Source organism: Hyperolius riggenbachi, chromosome 7, assembly GCF_040937935.1.
Source record: "Hyperolius riggenbachi isolate aHypRig1 chromosome 7, aHypRig1.pri, whole genome shotgun sequence".
In the NCBI taxonomy this organism is placed as follows: Eukaryota; Metazoa; Chordata; class Amphibia; order Anura; family Hyperoliidae; genus Hyperolius; species Hyperolius riggenbachi.
The window spans coordinates 95,203,516-95,230,584 of NC_090652.1; the positions used below are offsets into that span (position 1 = coordinate 95,203,516).

A 27,069-nucleotide genomic window follows, 5' to 3' on the forward strand; every position below is an offset into this window, starting at 1 on the left:
CATGCCTTATGGTAAATTCTGCCCTGAATATGGCACTCTAAACCTTTATAGCAAGTATAGTATTTATAGTCTGTTCGTGGTCTGGTAATCTGATTGCACAATATTTGCATATGGGTATTTTACTGTATTTGAAAGACCTGTAAAGCTATTGATTGGATTAGTTGTGCTTAAAAGAGAGATTGTGGTCCTTATTCAAATCACTTTTCCTTCTACATTTACTAGGACATAATTTTTTCATTTTGCCTTAAAAATACATTTTATTTTATAAGGTGTTAAAATATCACCTAAGAGGAAACTAAGGAGAAAAATTCAATCGGGTTGGTGTGCAGTAGAAGCTCCCATTTAAACAAATGCAGCTTTAATTTGGCCACTAGATGGGGAAATACCCAAAGCAAGCTGATCAGCAGGCTGAGATTGCCGAGACACTTGCATTCTACATGCCTGTTCCATGTTAGGCCTGGGACCCACTAGACGTGCTTTTCTAAGTACTAGTGATTTGATAAAGCTCTTGCTAATGCAATGCTATGGGGGATTTTTAAAAACTCACATTGATCGAGGGGCGTGGCCTACGCATGGCGGAGTGAAGACACGTTTTCTGGAGCTCCTGCCGCCTCGCTGCCTAATCAGCCCTATAGCCCCAGCTAAAGCAGCCCCAACACCACATGGGACCCCCCAAGAACAAGGGGAAGAAGAAATCGCCCAAACATCGGAGCTCGGCGCACATTCTCCGCTTCCTGAAGCCTATAGAACGAAGACTAGAGGAGTCTGAAGGAGACAACATGGCGTCCCCACGCACCCAGCAGAGAGCCTCATCCTCGCCGCCGAAACGGCAGAAAGGCTTACCGGCAGATGGGAGCCCACACAACGCACCTCAGACAGGGTCAGTCACCGCATCCCCCACACTCTCTGAAGCAGACCGCACACTCGAGCTACGGTCTCCGCCATCCTCTCCGCCGCAACAGGAAGGGAGCCACCTGACCTTACCACGAGGTAATTCAACCTCCCCTGGATCAGCCATTCCACCCTCCGCGGCGGGATCAGGATATGCAGCCCAGACCATGCAACAGCATACAGATCACAACATGGAAGAAGACCCTCCTGCATCACAGGTCATGAGCACTGGGCGCCATTTTAGCCCAGGCCCAAACTCTCCCACAGTCTCTGTAAGTTCAGAATCTTACATCGAAATGGACATGCAGGACTATGTGCGCTCTCTCCCAACTAAGCAGGACTTTGAGAGGTTTATCCTACGCATGGAGGAGGTGTATAAGAGGGAGATATTGGAGTTTCGTCAGGAGGTAGGCCAAATCGTACACAGGGTAGAGGAAGTGGAAAAGAGACAAGACGCACTAGAAGACAGAATGGATAAGCAAGAAAGGGCCATTGCAGATAATACACAGAATATCAGTACCATCTTTCTTAAAATGGACGATATAGAAAACAGACACAGAAGGAACAATATCAGGATTAGAGGAATCCCTGAATCTACCAAACCTCCTGAGATTATGCCAACAGTAGAGGGGCTCTTCAAACAGATCCTGAGAGTACCTGATGATCATAAAATAGAGATCGATAGAGCTCATAGAGCATTGGGCCCCCTCCTTACCAACCCCCCTAGACCGAGGGACATAATCTGCCGGGTTCACTTTTATAAGGAGAAAGAAGCTATCATGACTGCTGCCAGAAGACAGGGAGAGATTGAATTTGATGGAGCCAAAATTCAACTCATGGCGGACCTATCTACCCTCACACTACAACTCAGAAGAGCGATTCGCCCTCTCCTGGAAGCATTGAGGGATAAGGAAATTAGCTACCATTGGGGGTATCCTTTTGCACTCCACATTTCACATGAAGGCAAATCTATGATCTTCAAAAACCCAAAGGATCTTCCTAAGATTCGTTCGACCTTCGATCTTCCATTAATCAACATCCCAGACTGGCCTCTCTCTCAATCACAGGAAACATTGGCTCTCCCGCAAAGGGCTAGATGGGAACCTGTAAATAGACGAGGAAATCGCCGCGGAAGATAAAATAAAATAATATATTTAATTTCAATTTCCCCTCTGTCAAGATATGTCCCTGATCTCAGAAGATTGTTTTTCCTTCCAACTGGACGGTACCAAGTTTATTTCATCATAAGGGCCTTATACTTCTCTCCACAGCCTATGCTTACGCAAGATTGCACATCTTCACAGATAGCTATATTGACTGCTGATTAACCTCAGGTTTATAACTCATAATAGCCTATCATAATATCCTTTATCCCTCGACAGGTGATGACCAACTTACCGCAAGATTGCACATCATTATAACCTGCCACAGTCTCTACCTGGATCTGGTGACTATTGCTAGCGTTACTATAGATTGATTTCTCCTTAATTTGTTTCCTCTCATTATAGGAAGTTTACCCATGCTTAAGGGTAGTTAGTTATGTTTATATCTGTAGATAGTAGATGTGCGAAGATTAATGTTTTACATACTAAAAGCCAAGGATAGCATAAGCAGTCTTGCATAGGTAAACCAAGGGTATATTATGCCTACTTAATAGCCAAACGTTCTGTTCCTGGTGATGTTGATGTTAGTCATATATGACATTTCATACCTGTAATATGTCGAATTGTAATTAAGGGGCTACTGTCTCTTTCTCATAAACCCCAGCGGGGCGGAGGAGCGCCTCCGCTATGTGCTCCCACATTCCCCAGATCAGAGCTCCTACCGGGAGTGCTGATGCCAGCACTCCGGAAGGTGCACAAATTGTTTCTGATCAGTACAGAAGTACAGGAGACTACGGTACTTGCTCACCGAGTCTCTACATTTATGTTTTGTTGTTGTTGTCCACTTCTCTATGTATGTCTTTTTTTTATTTTCTAGCTGCTCATACTCTTTTCAAGGTTACACCCGATCACCTTCCGTATGGGTCAATCACTATCGTAATGATTGTGTGGATCTATAGGACTACACATACAATATGGAGGAATGTGTAATTGCCACATTTAATGTGAAGGGCTTCAATACTCCTCAGAAACGAACCCAAATACTATATCATCTCCACAAACAAAAAGCCCTCATTATTGCCCTGCAGGAAACGCATTTTAGAACTGATTCCATTCCCAACATTAATTCCAAATGGTACGACCGGTGGTTTCATAGTCCCAACCCAGATGGGAAATCCAAGGGCGTATCTGTGGGGTTCCATAAGTCTCTAAAAGCATCTGTTATTGATGTGTCGCCAGATACGATGGGCAGATATTTGTTCATAAACATTGAAATAGACAACATCAAATACACAATAGCCAACATATATTTGCCCAATCAAAACCAAACACAGAAACTTTCCTCTTTACTTAATAAGTTGACTCCTTTTGCAAAAGGCCATATTATCCTCTGCGGAGATTTTAACTTTTGCCTAAATCCTCACTGGGACTCTTCCTCACAGAAATCCTCTATCCCAACTAAAGCCCTCTCTCAAATACGCCACAAACTGCACTCTCATTCCTTAGTTGACTCATGGAGGACATTGCACCCTAATGAGCGGGATTACACGTTCTACTCACATGTTCATAAAACGCATAGTCGTATAGATTACATTTTAGTCCCCCACTTTTTGTTAGACTGTAAGATGCAAACTTCAATAGGAAATAGGATATGGTCAGACCATGCTCCAGTTTATTGCTCTTTTTCGGTCGGGAAGCCGGGGACCCCCTCCTTTACCTGGAGACTTAACGATAATCTGCTCAAAGACCCTATGTGCATATCTGAAATTAAGCGAACCATAGAACACTTTATTCAAGACCATAGTAAAGATGAAACAGCCCCCAGTATAAAGTGGGAAGCCCTTAAATGCACCTTGCGAGGAACCCTGATATCTCACGGTTCTAGGATCAAGAAGGAGAGAGGAGCACAGATCAAAACATTGTTCCTTAAAATAGCGACACTTGAAGACGATCTTAAAAAGAACCCCTCTCCATTAACAGAGCTAGAACTATCCAATGCTAGGCATAACCTCCTATCCCATCTAGATGAAAAATCCCTATCTGATAGAATGCGCCTTAAGGGAATGATATATGAACATGGGGGTAAATCTGGGCGTCTATTGGCCCGATACCTGCATCCAAAGACGAGAACCTTAAACATCCTATCTATTACAAAATCCAACAGTAAAAAAGTATTTAAAACATCCGCAATTGCAGATACATTTAAGCAATACTACCAGTCTCTTTATAATTTAAAGGGTGAACTGAGTGAGATGCACCCTCAAGATTTTAAAAGCCGCCTAGACACTTACCTCAACAAAACTAAATTGCCTTCAATTCCCCCAGATCTTCTGGAGGAGTTAGATGAAGACTTCTCCACCCAGGAATTACTAGAAAGCATCAAGTCTGCTAAGTCAGGCAAAAGTCCTGGCCCCGACGGTTTCACAGGCTCATTCTACAAAAAATTTGGATCCCTATTATCTCCTCTAATGCTATCAGCATTTAACTCTATATCTAGAGAACACACTTTCCCCCCTCAGGCACTCACAACACATATCACAGTTATTCCCAAACCAGATAAGGATAGCTCCTTATGCTCCAATTACCGCCCTATTTCCTTGATAAATCTGGATCTAAAATTTTATTCTAAAATGCTAGCTGAAAGGTTAAAACCCATTCTTCCTACAATTATACACAATGACCAAACAGGATTCGTCATCAGGAGAGAGGCTAGAGATAATACCCTCAAAACAATCTCCATTATTCATAGAGTACAACGCACCGGGGGTCCTCTTTGTGTGGTCTCAGTTGACGCGGAGAAGGCATTCGACAGGGTCCATTGGCAGTTTCTAGAAGGTTCTCTATCCCATTTGGGAATTGGACCAAAATTCATAGAGAGAGTCATGGCACTATATAGTAATCCCTCAGCTAGGGTTAAGATCAATGGGGCCCTGTCGGATGCCTTTCAAATACGGAATGGGACTAGGCAGGGATGCCCCCTGTCCCCCCTTTTATATGTGATCTGCATGGAACACTTAGCGGTGGCACTGCGTAATAATACATCTATTCAAGGCGTACAATATGGTAGTCTACAAGTTAAATTAGCTCTCTTTGCGGATGATCTATTGCTATATGTTGCCAATCCTACTATAGCTTTCCCACATATCTTACAAGAAATGGCAGCATATGGCTCACTGAGTAACTTTAAGATCAACATATCCAAAACTGAAGTACTCAACATAACTCTCCCGGACGGGATGGTTCAGCACTTGGCGGCCTCATTCCCCTTCAAATGGCAACATACTAAGATCAAATATCTAGGGGTATTTATTTCTAAAAATTCCAATGACTTATTTCAGCTTAACTTCCCTCCTCTAATTTCTAAAATATGTAATGATCTTGAACGTTGGAGAACACTGTATCTTTCTTGGTCCAGTAGGATCTGCGTATTGAAGATGGATGTGTTACCAAAATTACTATATGTCATGCAGGCCATACCAGTTTGGCTACCTAGCGCTATCCTTAAAAAGATCCAGAAAAGCTTTCTGAACTTTATCTGGGATAAAAAACCCCATCGTATCAACCCCAAACTATTGAGTCGCCCCAAGGAGGGAGGGGGAATGGGCTTTCCAGACATCAGGGCCTACTACCATGCAGTCCTCCTTACTCAGATATTAGACTGGTTTCAGTGTAGGCAATCCAAACAGTGGGTGGTGCTGGATGCGGCCTCTTCGGAATGTGACCCAAGAGCGCTATTATGGATTAAACCAATCATGAGGCCTAAAAGAGAATCATTGGCTCTTGCTCCACAAGTAATTCTTAAAGGATGGGACCTAATAAGAGAAACGTATAATTTATCTACAATCCCAAGTCCCCTCTTATCCCTAATTGACAATCCCCTCCTGGCAGTGGGTCTAGGTGTCGGGTCCTACCTGGGATGGGACCGCGAATTCTGGCCTCAAATTCGCCATATCATAGGTTCAAACAATATTCTGCAATGGGAAAACCTTGGTAACCCTGACAATAAACCTAATATCAATTGGTTCACTTGGAAGCAACTGAGAACTTTTTATAGCTCCCTTTCTCCCACATCTCACTTACACAGGGGTCTTACATCCTTTGAGAAGCTATGTTCGTCATCAGTAAATACAGAGCATAAGATTTCCCTCTTATATTCTGAGGTGGTATGTACATCCAGCACGAGCCATCTTTTGCGCATAACCACAAAATGGGACACTGACATAGGGGAAAATTTGAAGGACGATCAATGGGAGAAAATCTTTGCACTGACCCACAAGTCCTCCATTTCTTCCTCTTTTCAAGAAAGAAACTACAAAATTCTAATGAGATGGTATAGATGCCCTTCCCTGATCGCCAAATATGGAAGGGGCGACTCGGACACTTGCTGGCGATGCCAGAACCACATAGGCACGTATATCCATATATGGTGGGACTGCCCAATGATAAAATTGTTTTGGAGATTGATATTTGATATAAATAATTCCCTGTATTCGGAAAACCTCCCATTTAAACCAACAATAGCTCTTTTGAATTTATATCCAGGGAAAATATCCCAAGCCAAGAAAAACCTCACAGGAACATTAATGATCATTGCAAAACTACTAATTGCACGGAACTGGAAGAGCTCCAGTGTTCCAACAATTAATCAGATCTTTTCCGAATTAAATGAGGTTTGTAGATTAGATGATCTATATTACAGTGCCCATGACAGAAATGAAGCATTCACCAAAAAATGGGGGGTTTGGTACGAATACAGGGAATCAGAAGAGGCCAAAGCCCTTCTTTCTGGAATCTCACGGGAGAGTCCTGTACCTATATGAGTGTCAGGCCAATATTCGCGGATCATACCTCCACTGATTCATGAATACAACCTCCTATACATTTTACAATCACGCCATAATGGCTCTACTTAATAAAATTCTGACCCAATTAATTAGTTAATTAATTAATTTTCCAATCATCTGATACAAATTCCACGGAAATGGTGTAATACATGGGCAATTATGTATATATGTATGTCTGTAAGTCTACCTTTGTCTTTTTGTAGAGGGCTCCCTCCTGGGGATCTCCTCCTTCTACGACTGTTCCTCTTTCCTACATTTCTTATTCCTACTTCACCCCCTACCTTTTTTCCTTTCCTCTTTTCTTCCCTTTTCTTCAATTTCTGGAAAACTAACGCAGATATGTCTAGAAGGATTATAATAAGGATTTGTTGGTTAAATATGTCTTTTTTTGTTTTTTAGTTTCTCTACTAAACAGCCAATAATATTGAATGTATATTTGCTTATGTCAAATGTTGACTGGTCTCCAGAATCTATATATATATGTTCTGATATTCTGTTTTTATGAAGAAAATTCTTTCAATAAAAAGTTTTATTACAAAAAAAAAACCTCACATTGATCAAGTGGGTTCACACACACAGCATTACATTAGGCTCCAGTTCAAACTCTTAACCCTAATTTACAAAGCTCTCCACAGTCTCCTAAGAGAAATATATAGATATTTGCCACTGCCTCTAGGTATGAATATTGTATACCTAGAGGCAGTGTATTTTTAGGTTATCTAGTAAGGAGTATAACTTGGACAGAGGTTAGAGAGGAAATGGCCTATGTAAGAGTCTATGCTTGTTGGAAAAAGTGAGTTTTGAAGGGAGCACTTAAAGATGTCAAAGATTGGAGAGATTAAATTTGGAAAGACCTTGCGCTGCCTCACAGTCCACTAATATAGAGTTCTCAACTATGCAACCTGCGAGGTCCAATCTGCTTCAATCGTCACATCCGGCAAACCTCAGAGGGGAGACAAGAGCAGAAAACGATTCTCATTGCATAGATTGTAAAAATAGTTTCTCTTCCACCAATTTTAGCCCGTGCAGTTTCCTATTCAGTATCCCCACTCAGTTGTGTTCCACCACCTATAGGGACCACTCTCACCTTTTGCAATTGCTGCCCAGACCCTACAGACAGCTTATATCACATAAGATTCCATACGTTGACCTCTCAACTTCCCTATGTTCTCCAATGTCGCTCACAGAGTACTCCCACCAATTCAAAAAGACAAGGAAATGAAATAAAAATAGAATATCATTGCGCAGGCGGCTACTTTTTCTGAGTGTGGAGGGGAGACCACTGCCTGGAAATATCACCGTGCTTATTATAGGGGTCACACAAAACACACAAGTGTCCCCAATCACCTCTCAGGACGTGCTCACCTGAAATCACGGCTGCCCAAATTGCAGACAGCTCCAAATCATATGTTTGCACGATCCCTTTGCTTCCCTTGTATAAGCAGTTCCTCCACAACACTACATAAAACAGCCCAATGCAACTAAAAGAACTGATATAATGTAAAACCTTGAATTAAGATCATACAGAACAGTAGCGCTACTCACAAGCATAAAAGTGTCTCAAGCATATCAGATTAAAACGAAGGACGTCTCCTCCAAGCTCTGCCGCCGTCCTGCCCGCTAAGCCACGTCCTACGCGTTTCGTCTAACGACTCATCAGGGGGTATGGGTCAGGATTGACAGTGCTGAAATACCCACCCCTCATACATATTCATCAGTTCCCCTGGCCATATGCATCAACATTACAATAAAAACACCTTATCCTTATTATGGCACAACAACTCTGCATGCTAATTTGCCACATTTAAAGTATATACCCTTACGTTTTAAACAGATATCCCCATTTCTCATTAGAGCGCTTAAGTTTCTCAGTATCCATAGATCCACCACTCGCGAGAAGTCCCAACACTCGCGAGAGTTCCTTAGTACTACGTGGTGCGCACAGCTCTTCCTTGCGCTCCACATATATGTACGCAAGTGCGAGCCCAGATACCGCGAGACCCGCCGAGACTGATGGAAATCATAGGGTCACGGAAATCTACATTGCCAGCTCTTGCGTTTCACACAGGACCATCATCGGACGTATGCCCTGCTACCCAATACCTGTAGCCACAACTTAGCCCATCTAGTGTGCATTATTAGGCATGGGTTCGTGCAGCGTTCCTGTACCATTTACAATTTCTGTAATATGTAATATTACTTTCCTTGCTTATCCATATATAACCATACTGGTATCCATATGTGACCATAAACTACTTCATAGACCTAACAGTGCTTCATTTATTCCCTACCCCGCTATTACCACATAAACATATGCACACCTATAATTAATTACTTATACCCCATATTCATAGTATACTGCACCAAACCATCAGTGCCATCCTACCCCAACGTGCACCTATTATTAAGATTATTAAGATACATGCAATACATTACAATCAGTTGATATCTAGTTTGCCCCTCATCTATTAATTATTAATTAAATCTGAAACATCAGCTCCACCCTATCTCACAGTGTTATTCGTTCCATGTCACTACCCTTTGTAACCTAGCCTAACCCTTTAAATCTCTATAACTCATACTGACAACATACTATTCAGTGTACTAATATATTAACTAACTACCATACCAAAAAGTTTGTAATGCCCCCCCCCCCCCCCCCTCCATGAAACGTCCACATACTAGTGATCAAAAAGATTGCACAACCAACAACTTCAAACCAATACCTCAAAGGCCTATTAATACCAAACACCCCTCAGAAAAAAAACTCCCAACACTCACAACCCCTATACATTTTTTAATCATCAGATATCAGAATCAGAATCATTTTTATTCGCCAGGCACGACAGGGTCGTGCTCGGAATTGGATTTGGCACGTACAATTTCACGGATAAAGGATAGGACTATAGATAACAGAGGGCATACAGTAACAGAGATTCATAGATAAAAACAAAAGGAAGAGCACATAAACCAAAAACGGCTAAAGCAGAAGTCCAGATTCATAATTAGTTCATGAACCGGGTGCAGTTCTGGAACACAATGTTGCTCCAGTGCTGGGCTCAGAGCGAGTTAATGAGTTCAGGAGGGTGACAGCTGAGGGGAAGAAAGAGTTCCTGTGCCTAGAGGTTTTGGTGGCGATGGCCCGAAACCTACGGCCTAACGGAAGTCTGCTGAAGAACCGCTGGCCAGGGTGAGAGGGGTCGCCAGCAATCCTCCGTGCTCTTGAGCGTAGCCTGAAGTTGTGGAGGAGGTCAAGGGAAGGTAGAGGTCTGCCGATGATTCTCTCCGCCGATCTAACGACCCTCTGAAGTTTGTATCTGTCTCTGGTGGAGGAGCCAGCGTACCAGACTAGGATGGAGGAGCAGAGGACGGACTCGATGGTGGCGGTGTAAAAACACGTCAGTAGCTCTTGAGCCATGCCGAACTTCTTCAGTTGGCGGAGGAAGAAAAGCCTCTGCTGTGCTTTCTTCTGGGTTAAGGCTGTGTTTTCCTTCCAGCTCAGGTCTTTGGAGATGGTGGTGCCCAGAAGGCGAACGCTGGCTACTCTCTCGACCTCGGTGCCATCGATAGAGATTGGTGGGGGGGGAGGGGCATGCTTCCTGAAATCCACAATCAGCTCCACAGTTTTGGATGAGTTGAGGACCAGCCTGTTCTCCCTACACCACTGGCAAACTCTGTCAACCTCCTGGCGTTAGGCCTGCTCATCATTGTTTGTTACTAGTCCAACGATGGTGGTGTCATCTGCAAATTTGATGACCTTGACAGAGTTTTCCTTGGATCTGCAGTTGTTCGTGTAGAGAGAGAACAGGATCGGTGACAGGACGCAGCCTTGTGGGGCCCCCGTGTTCGTTGTCCGCGGCTGAGAGGTGACCTCCCCAAGCTTAATGACTTGAGTTCTGTTAGTCAGGAAGTCTGTAATCCACCCACGGAGAGTGGGAGGGACATTCAGCTCTGTAAGATTGTCCTGCAGTATGCAGGGGCAGATGGTGTTGAAGGCAGAGCTGAAGTCCAGTAGTAGAATCCTGGCGTATGTGTTAGGTTTGTCCAGGTGGTTGTATGTGAGCTCAAGGCAGATGTTGACAGCATCATCAGTGGATCTGTTCGCCCTGTATGCAAACTGGTATGGATCCATTTGGGGGGAGGTGATAAGCTTGATGTGTGACAAGACGACTCTCTCAAGGGTTTTCATGATGTTGGATGTCAGGGCCACTGGTCTGAAGTTATTGAGGTATATGAAGCAGTTTATATCCACTTCTATGTTCAGACCCATAGGGTGCAGAGTTTTCATTTTATAGATCCATTCTGTCTCTAACTTTGAGACTTCCCTGGTCTTGTGGCACCCACGCCACTTCACAGGTAACTTTTGTATTGCCGTAAATTGTAACAGGGTAGGATCTCGGTCATGTTGCAAGCTAAAATCTTTGGGTAAGCTATGCCCCTCCACCCCCTTTTCTATATTACTTATGTGTTCCGACATTCTTTCCCTCAGTTTCCTGGTGGTCCTACCAAGATATTGGATCCCACACGGACACCAGGCTAGATATACCACGTATGTGGAGTTGCAGGTTATACATTCCCTGATCTTGAAGTTCTCCCCTGTTTCAAAAGATCTTAACATTTTTCTTCTGCCTAATCTCATCTTACTACACGCATTACATGTTCCACACCGAAAAAACCTACCTGTCCTAATAGGTCCCTCGTATTGCTCTTTGGGCCATCAATAAAAGTAGGAACCACCAAACTCTGAAGGTTCTGTGCTTTTTTTTTTATAAATAAATTTGGGCCAAGGGGGTAAATGGTGTGCTAATATATGATCCCCCAGTAGTATGTTCCAGTGTCGCTTAATAATCTGCTCTACCTGTCTGTTGGGCATTGTAGTCCAGAACAATAGAATAACCTTATTCCTTCTCCTCTGATTCTCCCCCAACCCTGTCTGTAAGTACCACTGCTCGTTGCATTTCTTGTACCTTTTTGTAATTCCCCAACAAGTGCATCCCTTTTGTACCCCTTTTCCTCAAATCGATCTATAAGTATCTGGCTTTGTTCCAAAAAATCACCTTTCTTTGTGCAATTTCTTTTCATCCGAATAAACTGCCCCTTAGGTATATTTCGTAGCCATGTACCATGATGACATCTACTTCGGGGTATATATCCATTACGATCTGTTTGATATATTTTAAAGATTGGAGAGAGGCGGCTGTGTTTTGGAAGGGGATTCCAGAGGAGGGGTGATGCACGTGAGAGATCTTGTATACGTGAATGTGAGTAGGTGATTCTAGAGCATGGCTGGCCTTTGACATGAACAACTGGAGCGGTCGCTCAGGGCGCCGGCTTCCAGGGGGGCACACGTGCATTCATCTACCTTGTCTGTACTGGCCATGGCCGCATTTCTACCTGGCTGCGGGCTCCGGGCCCATCTGTGGCTGCTGCGAGTGGTAGCTCTGCCTCTGCCCCTGGTATCGCTGGGGGTGAAGACTCCAGCAACCTGTTGCTGCCTCTTGCAGTGTGTGTGTGTGTGAGCCGTGCGTGCCAGCAGTGCAGCCCCTCACTCACAGAGATATCTGGATGGCTGCTTCTATGGGGATGCAGGCAGCTCCAGAGCTGTGCACTTCAAATCAGAGACTTGTCACTCCTGATTACTGTCCATCTTCTGGCCCCAGCTACACAACAGACAAGTAAGGTTCCCCAACTGCCTCCAGGTTGGGGAAGTGGAGGCGGGCTATATAAGGGGGGATCTACCTATATACACCAAAGGGAGGGAACTGCCTATATACACTAAAGGGGGGGGGGGGGGATCTGACTATATGCACTGAAGGGGGGATTAATGATGATCCTCCTGTGCTCAGTTACTTGATTCCTGAGCTTAGCTGCAGTATGAAGCATAAACGGATCCTAGGGTTCACGTACCATTTCATTTTCAAATTCTATCATTTTTATTCAAATTCCAATTTAGAGTTTTGTTAACTGTTACAATGACTTTAGAGCATGTTTCCATAAAGACTGTTTTTTGCTGTTACTCTTTATTCTTGCTAAAACAATAGTGAGTGGCCCATATGCAATTCACTTTTTCTCCTGTGTTTTCTCCTACCGGTAGGTGATATTTTCACAACGTGTCTTAAAATGCATTTTAAACCTCCAGCAAGCAAGAAAAAACTATTTTGTTAGGACTTTTCACCAACTTTTAGGTACTTTCAAAATGCTGAAAAGTTACCATATTTGAAAGCGAAGATAAAAAAATTATCTCCTAGGAGATATCTCAGGAGAAAAGGTGAATTGTATATGGACCTGTGTGTGTGTTTGCGCGAAAAAGATGATTTGGGGGGGGGGGGGGGGGCAAAATCTGGTTTCGCTCAGGGCACTCTGAAACCTAAGGCCGGCCCTGTTCTAGAGGAGGACAATAGAAAGTCACGTGCAGATCTGTACAAATACTGCACATGTTCCCGTGTGTACAGAACAAAATGGCTGCTGCACTCAGAAAAATCTCCCTGACCGTGGGCTGTAACCTGCTATGAAAACGTATCCCACCAAGACAACCAGCAGATTTCAAACAAATTACCGTTTGCTACAAGGAAGCTTCAAGATTGACGCCGAGACAATGACTGACTTTGGTAAAGTGTACTTCCTTAAATTACCATGTAAAAGGTCACGTGGCCAATGCCAGGGCACCGGTCATATAACTGGCACTGCAAGAGACAAAGAATTACAAAATTGCAACAAGCATTTTTTATTCCATCCATATCGGTAGTAGATATAATCATTGCTTGGAGTTTTCTTTTCTACAGAACATCTCACTTTAACATAGTTATGTAACACTAAGTGGGGAATTTTTATTTTGTAGACTGACAGCAACTTGGACTCCAAAATGTATTTCTATGATGTTGAACTGGACACCGTGTCGTACTTTGACTTTTGGAATGGACAAGCAGAGCAAGGAGATTCTCCAACTCCCTCTAATGCAGACTCGTAAGTTGCTGTAGAAATTGATGATTGTTGTTCAAACACAGACAAACACAGAACATTTATGTCGCGCTTTTCTCCTGGCGGACTCAAAGCGCCAGAGCTGCAGCCACTGGGACGCGCTCTATAAGCAGTAGCAGTGTTAGGGACACTTGCCCAAGATCTCCTACTGAATAGGTGCAGGCTTACTGAACAGGCAGAGCCGAGATTTGAACCCTGGTCTCCTGCGTCAGAGGCAGAGCCCTTAACCATTACACCATCAGTGCTGCATGTTTTGTGTGACCTGCTACAGAGGTCTAGACAACCTTCTAGAAAGGAACCATGTTATCCCTATGTCAAGGTGCAGGTGCTTGGAGCTAGCACAGGTCTCTACCATTTACAAGAGGATTTGCAGAACTCTGCACCTTACTACCACAGCTGCCTTTATGTCATGAGAAAATAGGACCCCCCCCCCCACCACCACCACCATGTAACCAGTTACTTACTGTGGCATGTAAACATTGTTCTGACCACACATTGCAGCATGCATCTCTGTGAGCAATGCAGTGCTGTCCTATTCAGTATGGTTGAATGGGATCAGCTCCGCAACAGAGAGCAATGCAGGCCACCTACATAGCAGAGCAACACCAGAGTATGCATGGGCTCTTACAATGGTACGTTTCACTTTCTGGTGTTTGTGTGAATCTGGCCTTAAATGACACCTGAAGTGAGAGGGTTATGGAGGCTGCCATATTTCTTTCTTTTTAAACAATGCCAGTTGCCTGCCTGTCCTGCGTATCCTCTGCCTCTGCCTTTACTTTTAGTCATAGACCCTGAACAAGCATGCAGATTAAATGTTTCTGACTGAAGTCTGACTTAATTTAGTCAGACTTTAGTTACAAGCTGCATGCTTGTTTCAGGTATATCATCCAGATACTACTGCATTGAGGGGGCGAAGCTTGTTGGGTATGAGGGGGCGAAACATGTTATTTTTTGCGGGTGGAGTGTAATTTGTGTTTGCTAGTTGGTAGGAGTAGTTTATACCTCTACGTTTCAATTGTTGGGATGATAGATTAAGTACTATGTGAACTCTCCTTACCTACTTCTTGTCCTAGACAGTTATTTTAAGTAGTTAGCCTAGCAATGTTATGGGTTTTTAATGGTTAATAACATTTAAGTTTTAGATTGCTTACTCAGTTTTCTTCATGCTACCATAACACAGCAAGGTTAGGAGGTGTTCATCACCTAATATTAATGTATGGCAGCTAAACCTACAGGAAATGCACTGGGAGTGGATAAGTGGTCCTTAGTGGGGGGTATGTAAGAGCTATGGGCTTGTACTGAACAAATAATTGATTTTAGAAGAAGTTTAACTCTCCAAAAGGGAAATATCAGCTTTTGGTGAATTGAGCCTTTAATTAATACAAACCGTAAATATGTATAGCCAGAGGTAGAACCGTGGTGGCCTTCTACTACAATGCTCTTGTCGCTTATACGTCTGTTTTGCACCAACAGGAATCTTCCAGAGAATTCTAAACTCTTCGATCGGATTCCAGTTAGTCACTTCTGGGACCAGAGTGAGCCCCGCCTCCTGGCCTGTGAGGCAATGCTGGCTGTTCCCAACTCTGTGCATTCCTCCCCTAAACACAGCCAGCCTATGGAGGTTCTTCATGGAAAGGTACTGTGTGTGATGACACCTGTCTGTAGGAGGATAAAATATTACACAGGCAGAAAAAAGCATACAGCTTCTTCTCCACCTCCATAAATTGTGATGTATAGCAGGTTATTTTCCCCCACCTTACCTTTTGTCTCTAGACTTTCTGGTCCTGCTTGAATCCTCCAGTTTCCTTCTATTTTGTTGTAGTGGGAAAGAGCAAAGATCTTATGCATCTGCTCCTGGGAGGGGGTGTGGCCTATGATCTGTCGCCCTGCGATCGGATCACAAACCACTAGATACGCTTTAATCAGCTTGCGTATGCTTCCATTAGTGCGCTGTTCGCAGCTTAGTTTTCCCCTATTGCAATCGCCATGCCTACTGCATCATTTGTGCGTTTGGCCTCCCATACAAAGTATAGGAACGTGGGAAAATTGCATGGCAACTGCGCCACTATGCTAACCCACCCTCCCCCCTTCCCGGTAATCCGACAATTCAAAAATTCAGGCCCACATGCTTCCTGGGGAGTTGGGTGATCAATCTCAGGCCTACACATGTTGTTTCCTGGCGGGGGGGGGGGTGTTGGGGATATCGAGCCCACATATCTTTACTGTCGGGGGCAAGGTTGGGGGGGGGGGGGGTGCTAGCTCTCAGGCCCACACGTGATGTTTCCATCCATGGTTGCTTACAGACCACTGCACATGTTTTACCTTGGGTGAGGGACAGAGTTCCCAGGTCCCATATTTGTCTATTTTTCCTTGGGTAGGGGTGATTGGTATTTGTTTTCATTAAGGGATGCCTTGAAAGAAATTCAAAGAGACCAACGGTGCCCTCACCCAGAAAAGTTTGAGAACCATTGATCTAAATTATTAAATGATATATACATTGTAGCCTGTCCATGGTTACAATTGCCCTACAATTAAGGTCCCTTCGTGAGAGGATATCAGGGAGTAAACAGTTTATTCTTAAAGGACCTCTAAAGAGAAAAAGTGTAATATACACAATAGATGCATATTTATAATTACGTCTCTCCCAAATTAAAATGCAATATCATTAGTTTGTTCTTATGTTGCTGACGCTTACAGTAGGCAGTACAAATCTGACAGGGCTTTGGACTTCCTGGGGTTTTCTTTATTTTCAAAAGCACTTACTATTCAGCAGTTTCTTAGTATAGCAGCCAAACAGAGTGCATGTGAGTTGTGCGGCTGCCTTGCATCTTGCTATACATCCTTTAAAGGGAGGGCTTTTGAAAAGAATAAAGGAGATACTAAGAATCCTCCATAAAGGGATGGACTAGTCCAAAACTTGTCAGATCTGTCATATTTTTACTGCCTACTGTTTGTCACATGCAACCAAGGACAAAAATAATTGTAGTGCATTTTGTTCTTGGAGAAATGTACTTCTAAGTATGGATGCACATCTATTTTATTTATTTATTTTATTTGTTTGCAATAGCGGTCCGTCATACATGCCACCTAGCTGTCCTGGCAGGTGTTAAATTGCTTGAACTCCCAATATGTGTGACATCTCTGGATGGGTTTGGATATTTCCAAAGCTTGTTATAGAGTATAGACCCATGTGACGATGTTGTGGACACCTGGTGAGTGCATGTGGTGAAGGTGGGCAGCACTTGGTGGCCACGCTGTAGGAATATCTACATTGTAGTGCAGGGGAGATGAGAAAGCAAAGGAGTGCTGTTGTATACTGGTGTCTTCTTGGATCCAAGTCTTGACATTTTTATCTTTTGAACTGTTGGACTCCTATACTTTTATGAATTTGCAATTGTATTTTCTCATATTAATGTGGGAAATGTTCAATATGCTGCTGGTCTGTGATAGGTTAGCCCTCATACTAGATGGAAGTTGTAAAATTGAGCAATGATTTTCCAATCAAGATTGGATGTGTGTATGCACCCTAAGGAACATTGGTGTGGGGGTACCCAAAAATATGGCTATGTTGACTACAAAACCAATTTGCAGTTTACTGTTACTACAGCATACCTCTAAGAAGCTGAACATAGACTTGGGTGTCCAGAGAGTTCAACAATTTGATCTGAAATGGATAAACCTCTTTTCCTCCAACCTTAAGGGATTCATATGTTTCTGATTACAGGAAGATGTGATGGTCATGTCATTCTTCAGCACCCAAGAACATGGTCTGTTACTTCAGGAGAGCTACCCCAGGCCTGCACACTTCCAATCACTGCTTGGCATAGAAGTTCCACACTACTATTTCACAAAGAAGGTAAGTGGGCGGCCATCTTGTCACACAAAGCTGGCTGACGGTACTGACAGCAGCTTCTTACATTGCTGGATAAAACACAACATCCAACTTGCACTTTGTCCCAGGAAGTTATTCTGGCTTTTTTTTTTTTTTTATTATGCTTTGCTATTTTTTGTTTTATTTTGCTTGAAACCAGAGGCGTAAGTACAAATCATAGGGCCTCCCTCTCCCTTCACCCATGCACAATTTTGATATTTTTTTTCCTTATGTTAATCCATCCCATCCATTTTGAGCCATGTGGCCATTAGGTCCATCTGCCAGAGGTCATTTTACAAGTGGAGCAACCATGATCCTCCTCCCAAACCGATGCAGCCATCATGGCTCCACCCAATCATAAGAAGTGTACTCACTATGCCAGCCTTCCTTCCTGACAGCAATGACCTTTGCATCATCCCCCCCCCCCCTCCCCTCACTAGTACCAGCCATAGCCATCACTACAGCATCCACACTTCCCTAGTGATTATTAAACTCTCCAGTGATCCATTGGCTCTGCTTCCTTTGGAGGGAAGCCTGCATCAGTAATCACAGGTACCCCAAAACGCTGTTACTGCCGCGCACCCGTCGAGTACTTTTCACTGAGAATCTCCAGCATGTCTGATCGATGCATTTGACCGATTTTTGGCCCAGTATCGTTCAAATCAGACAGACATGTTGCAGCATGGTGGATCAGACCACAAAATCGCTAGATGTATGGCCACCTTAATATTGCAAACTGTAAGGTTTTGATAATTTTATTTTTTTGAGCCCTTTCTTTTTTCTTTTCTTTTTTTTCACCTTGTTTCATTGAATGCAATTGCAAGAAATGGAAGGGGCGGACATTTTTATAGTATAGTTTCTATTTGCTCAGAAATTGAGGGACACTCCCGGCAATTGGACAGCTGCTTCTGTGTGTGTATATTTGTTGACTTCATTTGTCACTTGTTTTACACCATCTTTTATTTATTTGCTTAATATTTGCTTTGTTCCTTTGTATTTATTTTGTCTTTGTCTTCTTGCCATCTGCCTTCAGTTGTTGTTTCGGAGGGGCTGTGTTTATCAGCCTGTTGTAAGTATAAAGATACCATCATTTCTGCTTCGCTTTATTTATTTTTTTCTTTCTTTCTTTCTTTTTTTTTTTATTATCAACCTGGGATAATAGCAATGAGTTAATTTTCTAAATTATATCTAACTAACCAGTAATGTCATGGATAGTTAAAGGAGAGCTCTACCCACAATGAACCGTGAAATATATATTATTAGTTTTGTTCCATGTTGTGATGGTGTTCTGAGATGGACTTTTCATATTTAAATTTTGCATACTCTATTCTAATAGTGCAGTGAAGGTCACAGACAACATGCAGACCTGCAGGACTTGAGTAGTTGTTACAGTGTGACACTTCTGCTCAAAGTGCTAGTGTACCTTTTACACTGCATGTTTAGGTCCGCAGCAATAGGTCTGGCATGGGGATAGGTGATATTTGCATTCATGATATACATATGTAACTGCCAATATCATCTTATCACTGTACAGTTGCTTATTTTGTTGCTCTGTATACTTGAGGTGCCCATTAACGATTCAATTTCCTGAATGATCGACTGTCCGATCCTTGCGATTGATCAGAAATGATCATTTTGGCCTACCAGCAGAGCAGAGAATGATAAGCAATCCGATCAGACCAAAATAATTGTTCTGAATCCGGAATGATCTATGTAATAATCGTTAGGGTGCCATTAATTGCACCCAGAGGCACTCGCATGTGTTTTTAACTTTCACAAGAAGCACGCCAAGCATGATATCTAGACATCCATCTGCACAAAGTCAAGCTCTGTGTGTCAGTTCTTCTACATATACTTTATAGGAAATATTTGACGAGTTTCCTAGAGAAATGAAAATTCCCTTTGTAGCTGTGGCCTTCATACTGTGTGCACCAACACATAGCAGTCCCCTCTCTTATATTTATGTTGAAGCACCTGGCCTTGCCTTTAACAGTATTTTGTGGACTAAGTATGACCAACAAAACAAACAAAGTGCTTCTTAGTAGAAATGATCAATGAGATGCAAATATTGTATGCACCTTGAAAATAGACCAATTAAGTCCCAACCAGGTTTAAATTTATTGGTCCATTTTCAAGCTGCATAAATTTACATACACATTTTCATATTCCTGCATTTAAAGGATACCTCGAAGTGGCATGTGACATGATGAGATAGATATGTGTATGTACAGTGCCTAGCACATAAATAACTATGCTGTGCTCCTTTTTTTTCTTTATCTGTCTGAAAGAGTGAAATATCAGGTTTGTAAGTGGCTGACTCAGTCCTGACTCAAACAGGAAGTGACTACAGTGTGATCCTCACTGATAAGAAATTCCCCTTTTTTACCTCTTTCTTGCTCTCAGAAGCCATTTTCTGCTAGGAAAATGATTTCTAGTTGGAATTTCTTATCAGTGAGGGTCACACTGTAGTCACTTCCTGTCTTAGTCAGGACTGAGTCAGCCACTTACATACCTAATATTTAACTCTTTCAGACAGAAAAAGAAAATAAGGAACACAGCATAGTTATTTATGTGCTAGGCACTGTACATACACATGTCTATCTCATCATGTCACATGTCACTTCGGGTATCCTTTAACTCGGAAATATTTGCATCTCATTGATCATTCCTAGTTGTTAGAAACAAATACTTTATTATAATGTTGCAGTACCCGATTTCACGAGCAGAGGGTGCTGTAAGTGAAAGACAGAATTTTGGTGCTCTAATGAAAATATAGAGTCACTGAAAGCAAGGGGTACCCTCCTTGCCACTGCACAAGAGGGTATTGAACAAACAGCATTTCCAGTTCTTCTGATAAGGATAAGTATTTACTTACAATATCCTATGTCTACAGCCTGGGGAAGAGAATGAGGTGTCAGGAGAAGGGGACATGCCACGCATCCCCCTTATGGTGGCAAAAAAGCCTCTGCGAGACTTTATTGGACTGGAAGATTGTGAAAAGGCAACACGAGATGCCCTGCTAAACTTCAGCTTCTACCTCACTGTTGGAGACATGGATGAAGCCTTTAAATCCATCAAGCTCATTAAGAGGTAGGCCAGCCTTTTCTTTCCCCCTTAACTCCCTATTTCTTCACATTCTATGACTTGTACGGACCAATCTTATTGTGTGGCTTTGTTCAGGAACATGAACAGTAATTTCATAACGGAGACTTTCCACTTTACTGAGAGAATATTTGCATGTGAAGTGATCCTATCACCATTCAGACATCAGCGCAATAGGCCAATGTTGTTTTGGTCTAGCATCAGTTAATTGTTCATTTCATATGTATTAAAAGGTTTACTAGGTGACTTTAGCTATAACCATAACCTTTTGTTTTTTTTTCTTTGTAATCCGTACTGTATTATATACCAATGTTGGGCCAGTATGGTTAGCAGTCGATGTGCAGGTGAGTTTTGAGCTTCTTTATGTGGGTTTCTTCCAGGCACTCACTCCAGTTTCCAGCCATGTTCAAAAAACTGACTGAGAAGTTGATTGGTTTCATTTTCACTATGATAGGGACACTAGCAAGGGTTTAGCAATAGTCATAGCAGCTGCTATGAGGCCCTGGAGTAGAGGGGGCCCAGGTGGTACTTGTTGATTCGCTAACTTTGTTGAGTTCCTCCACCCTGTGATTTTATCAAAGTGCTCATGGACTATATGCAGTGTAGATCAAATAAGAATGCAAATCTCCCAGTTAACTCGTATCCATAAGGTTAGAGGTAGGTGGCACTTCTCAAGAATGCCTACATTTTATGGCCCCATGAAAGTTTTGCTATGGGGCTCCAGACGATGCTCTTGGTTGAGAATAAAGAATAGGAAAGCCACTTATGGCCACTAGGATATTCCAGTTCAACTACACAGTATAGATCGAAGCATGGAGGATCCAGGCTCTTTTAAAAGTCCAGTCCAGCTCCTCCTCCTCATAACCATCACCAGTAGATGAAAAGACAAGGGAAAGGTACATAGTGTAAATCTGCATGAACTGGAACCCTACACCAGCCTGTGTGAAGCAAAATGCCAGCACCTAAACACACAGATCAGCAGTGCCAGGACCCTCTGACTCCGTGCCCGCTCTTACCCTGGTATCCTCCTATCAATCCGGAGGTAAGAAGTAACAGCGTAGTGGAAAAGCAATCATCACAGGAGATCACTATTTTCCTTTTCCTTTCATACACTACGACTCAAAAACCCTTATAGTGTAAAATCATAATTTAATATCAAAGGTAGATTAAAATAACACTTTCAAACGGCGTGTCTCAAGCATGTAACAGTTGCAAGGGTCCCCGGGTAGCCACTTGCACAACTGTAGCCACGAGACCCACGCATTCTTAATCACGTCTTTACTCCAGGAAGACACACTGCTGATCATGTGAGACATAGGTTTTTCCTACGCGTTTTGTCAGACTTCAGACACATCAGGGTCTGTTTTTTGTATTTGTCTCTGCTTGTTTTACACCGTTAAGCTCTGACCCTTGCTCCATGTGATATGGCGATTTCCCCCTAAGCGCATTCATTTACAGTAAATCTTGGATCATTGTTGGCTTACTCACATTTTGTGATCATCTTCCTTTTAAAGATCAACCAGTGCAGATTGGTAGAGCAGCACCCATCAACTGGAAGGTTCAGGGACGTGCCTCAGCTCTCAGTTCTCCACACCACTGGGACTGTAAATTGTAGAAATCCACTTGAGCAGGCACCGTCGCAGTATAAATAAGCTCTTTATTGATCACATGGGTTTAAAAAGGCAGTTAACAACGACAGACCGCTGTTTCGAGCTTAGAGCTCTTTATCAAGTTGTCAAAAACTGCAATACACATAAAATACCACTTCCCACACAATATATAGCCAGTACCCACCAATCAGAGTGCAGCATTTGAAAGCAACCAGTCAGCTCGTGCCACTTCATAGGAGGACCTGATGGGGAACTGCAAAAAGCAACGTTAGCCCCACCTCCTAGATTGAAATCCAACAATAGCAGATAAAATATTACTTAACAAACTCAAAAAACAAAAAAAGTTAGAAGAGCAACAAACAAGCTTACCCATCTGTGTTCAAAAAGTGCAGCGCTGCAGCCATCAGAGAAAAAGACCTTCAATATACAGTTGCTAAACACCACGTATGCCGACCAATCAGCTCCAAGTCTCATAGCATGCCGACAAATAGTAAGTCATCTACACTGAACTTGCTCTAAAGCGCCGACCAATCATCAGTCAGCCAGAGCCTGAGCCTATAGGAGCAGCGCTAGGAGTCCTCTGACATCACCGCTGCTGTGCGCCGACCAATCAGCCGCTTCCCCATACGGCGGCTCCCATACGCATGACAGAGGCGGACATATGTCCGCTACGTCATGCATATCAAACTAATGGGCAATAATCCGGGCGTGGTTTATGGCAAGCAAGTTTATGGGTGGGAACTTCTATTGTCAGAAGATAGTTGGGAGGCTTTTGAGTATCCTATTGGCTAGCGCTAAGTTCACTGGCCACGCCCGGATTATTGCCCATTAGTTTGATATGCATGACGTAGCGGACATATGTCCGCCTCTGTCATGCGTATGGGAGCCGCCGTATGGGGAAGCGGCTGATTGGTCGGCGCACAGCAGCGGTGATGTCAGAGGACTCCTAGCGCTGCTCCTATAGGCTCAGGCTCTGGCTGACTGATGATTGGTCGGCGCTTTAGAGCAAGTTCAGTGTAGATGACTTCCTATTTGTCGGCATGCTATGAGACTTGGAGCTGATTGGTCGGCATACGTGGTGTTTAGCAACTGTATATTGAAGGTCTTTTTCTCTGATGGCTGCAGCGCTGCACTTTTTGAACACAGATGGGTAAGCTTGTGTGTTGGTCTTCTAACTTTTTTTGTTTTTTGAGTTTAAGTAATATTTTATCTGCTATTGTTGGATTTCAATCTAGGAGGTGGGGCTAACGTTGCTTTTTGCAGTTCCCCATCAGGTCCTCCTATGAAGTGGCACGAGCTGACTGGTTGCTTTCAAATGCTGCACTCTGATTGGTGGGTACTGGCTATATATTGTGTGGGAAGTGGTATTTTGTGTATTGCAGTTTTTGACAACTTGATAAAGAGCTCTAAGCTCGAAACAGCGGTCTGTCGTTGTTAACTGCCTTTTTAAACCCATGTGATCAATAAAGAGCTTATTTATACTGCGACGGTGCCTGCTCAAGTGGATTTCTACTTTTAAAGATCAACCAAATCTTTGCCCATTAATAACCCCCAAAACTTACAAACCACTCATAAATGCAGGTAAGATCTGCAGCACCACCCCCCTGTAATTATTTTCTACCATAAACCTCTTCATTACTGGAGAGTCTCTTTCCATTGAGTCCAACAGTCTTGCCACCCATAAGTTATCATCAGCCTGCACCAACATGCTCGCAGCCTAATGATAGTCTATGGAAGCCAGGACCTCTTGAAACAGCAAAACTGTGGGTGGCCCTGTACTTGTATAGAAAACTTTATTTAGTTATTTATCATTTCGTTGGTTATTATCTATGCCACTTCCAGCTGTAATGGTGTGAGCACAGAATAGCTGGGGAGATGTTGGGATTTCTGTCCAGACAGTCCACACATCAGCTTTGTGCGGAAAGCCTCTTAAATGATGATTTCAGCATTATTAGATTGAAAGGGAAGTGACCCTGACCCTTCTGCTAGGACATTGCTTGTACAGAAGACTGATGCCTCTTCCACACTGACAGAGGAAATGTCCTCTCAGAGTAGCTTTAAAGACAATCTGAAGTGTTATGCCAGTTGCTTGTATACTAGAGAGTTTTTCGCACCATTTAGGAAATGCTCATAAAATGAAGAGCTAGAAGTTTCCTAACATTAAAGATCTGGATGGGAGGGGCTCTGAAATGTCGGGAAAAGGGCAAATAGTTGATAGACGATTGGTCCACTGATCAGAAGGTTAGATGTTGTCTGCAGGGCAGTGGTTAATGTATTGTGCAAAACATCACCTTTGTTACAGATACAGATGTCCTTCTGAGGAGGATAAAGATTAATTCAAAAAGAACTGCACTCACATCAGTGAGTATGCTGGTGCTGGGCTCCTAGGCTGCTAAACAGTATACTATCGATGAAGGAGTCCGCACACAGACTTTCAGGGACAAGCAATGTGAAGTTTATTGTCCCATCATATACATGCACAACAAATGTCTGACCTGTTTGGGCCTAAACAGGTCAGATATTTGTTGTGCATGTATGTGATGAGACCATAAACTTCACATTGGTTGTTGCTGACAGTCTGTGTACGGACTCCTTCATCGATAGTATACTGAGGAGAGAATAAAGGGTGCCACATTGTATGGTGTCCACAAAAGCCCACCAAGTAGAGGGGAAGGTGCACCATTCACCACAGTGGAGAGGGTTCCCACTGTACTTTATGAGGGATACCTCTTTAATATGAAAGATTAGTATACCTGAGATTACGCCATTGGATATAGTGGAGGTGGGAAACCATTGTCAGATAGATGAGGGTTCCTGACTCAAGTGAACTGAACTGTTGCACAGGACCGGAGGAAAACCTAGAGAAATGCAGCCTGTATGTATTTAGAGAGTTTAGCATGTCTTATTACCTTCATATGTTTCTAATCACAAGTTGTAATTTGATCTCTTCATCTGTATCAGCTCAGGGATCTCATCTGCCTTGGCAAAGCACCTAATTTTGTTAATGCAGGATGTTAACCCTATGTTTGCTTCCATGTAAGTTGACACATTGCAGATTTATTGCAGGATTTGTATCGGCAGTACCAAGAAATGTTTTTCTGTAAAGGTTATTATGTTGTTGCTTATTGTGTAGAGTGAGAGGAAGTTCTGAGTTCAGGTCTGCTTTAAAGTGAACCTTAAGCCAGAAAAAAAAGAGTTTTACTCACCTGGGGCTTCTACCAGCCCCCTGCAGCAGTCCTGTGCCCTCGCAGCCACTCACTAATCTGTAACTGTAATTAGCGCTATTGCAGGCCGCAACACGTACAAAAATACGTGTTGCCGCATATCTATGCGTTCGTAATGCGGCACTGCGTATTTTTGTACGCGTTGCGGCCCGCAATAGCGCTAATTACAGTCGGGAATGCAGAAAAAAAAGCTACGCATAGCCAGTCCTGACAAACCTGTCAGCAAAAACGAAACTAGCTGGCAGTGGGGGACCAGAGGATTAGTGAGCCTGCTTGTGGATGCAGTGGAGGGCGCCCTCGTGCGGATGCAGTGAAGGGTGCCACTTGCGGATGCAGTGAAGGGTGCCACTTGCGGATGCAGTGAAGGGCGCCACTTGCGGATGCAGTGAAGGGTGCCACTTGCGGATGCAGTGAAGGGTGCCACTTGCGGATGCAGTGAAGGGCGCCACTTGCGGATGCAGTGAAGGGCGCCACTTGCGGATGCAGTGAAGGGCGCCCCTTGCAGATGCAGTGAAGGGCGCTTCTTGGGGATGCAGTGGCAGACACCAAGTTCCGTTATAGAGAAATAGTACAAAGGAGTATAACTTCATGAACTAACATCAAGCAGTAAAAAGCTAGCAGCAGCAGTGATCGGGTTGGCATTCCGTCAGTCACTGACATCTGGCAGGTTATCTAGTGGTTTGGCTATACTATACTGGTGCATGACGGTACCCAATTAAATGATCATTATCCATTACATATGATCTGTAGCCTGTCTGATAGTAGGCTAAGGAGTTGAATGTGATCTGAAATTCGAAGGCCTGCTTGTGTAGCTTGCTGCAGGGGTTTCCACAAGCCACAGAAACTGATCTGAGGATTATCATAGTTATGCACAGGCACCACAATATGCTGCACTCTTGTAGTGTTAGATTAGTTACCCTTTATAACATTACAGGTTAACATTAACAATCGCTTATGCTGGTGTATCTAGCAGTCCCATGTACAGCCCCCATCACAATTTGGTACCTGCTGTGCGAGTGACAATGCACATTTATTTGGTGTTTGTAAATAGTCTTTTTTTTTTTTACTTAGTTATTAATTTTTTATTTTACAAAAATGTGATAAATAACAAAAAATTAAAATACTGTATAGTGTTACAGGTTATTTTCTTACATTAACAGATTATAAAACCAGTCATTGTGAATTCTAGGCATCCTTTTCTCATGCTGTAAAATACCCCTAATGCAAGGGTCCAGAATATGCTCTTCTCTCCTTAAAGAGAACCCGAGGTGGGTTTGAAGAATATTATCTGCATACAGAGGCTGGATCTGCCTATACAGCCCAGCCTCTGTTGCTATCCCAAACCCCCCTAAGGTCCCCCTGCACTCTGCAATCCCTCATAAATCACAGCCACGCTGCTGACAAACAGCTTGTCAGAGCTGGCTGTGTTTATCTCTATAGTGTCAG

At 43.1% G+C, this 27,069-nt stretch overlaps 1 protein-coding gene across 4 annotated transcripts in view; it reads left to right on the forward strand.

The window, feature by feature from the left end:
* Window positions 1-27,069, forward strand: part of IFT140 (intraflagellar transport 140) — a 162,616-nt gene that overhangs the window by 68,424 nt on the left and 67,123 nt on the right. For 3 of the 4 annotated variants that reach the window (XM_068244383.1, XM_068244382.1, XM_068244384.1), the window contains exons 15-19: window positions 13,677-13,801; window positions 15,290-15,452; window positions 17,541-17,672; window positions 18,721-18,756; window positions 20,581-20,777. In XM_068244383.1, the coding sequence (XP_068100484.1) occupies window positions 13,677-13,801; window positions 15,290-15,452; window positions 17,541-17,672; window positions 18,721-18,756; window positions 20,581-20,777 (653 nt within the window). The remainder of the gene's footprint in view (window positions 1-13,676; window positions 13,802-15,289; window positions 15,453-17,540; window positions 17,673-18,720; window positions 18,757-20,580; window positions 20,778-27,069) is intronic. The other variant, XM_068244385.1, reaches the window with a different exon arrangement.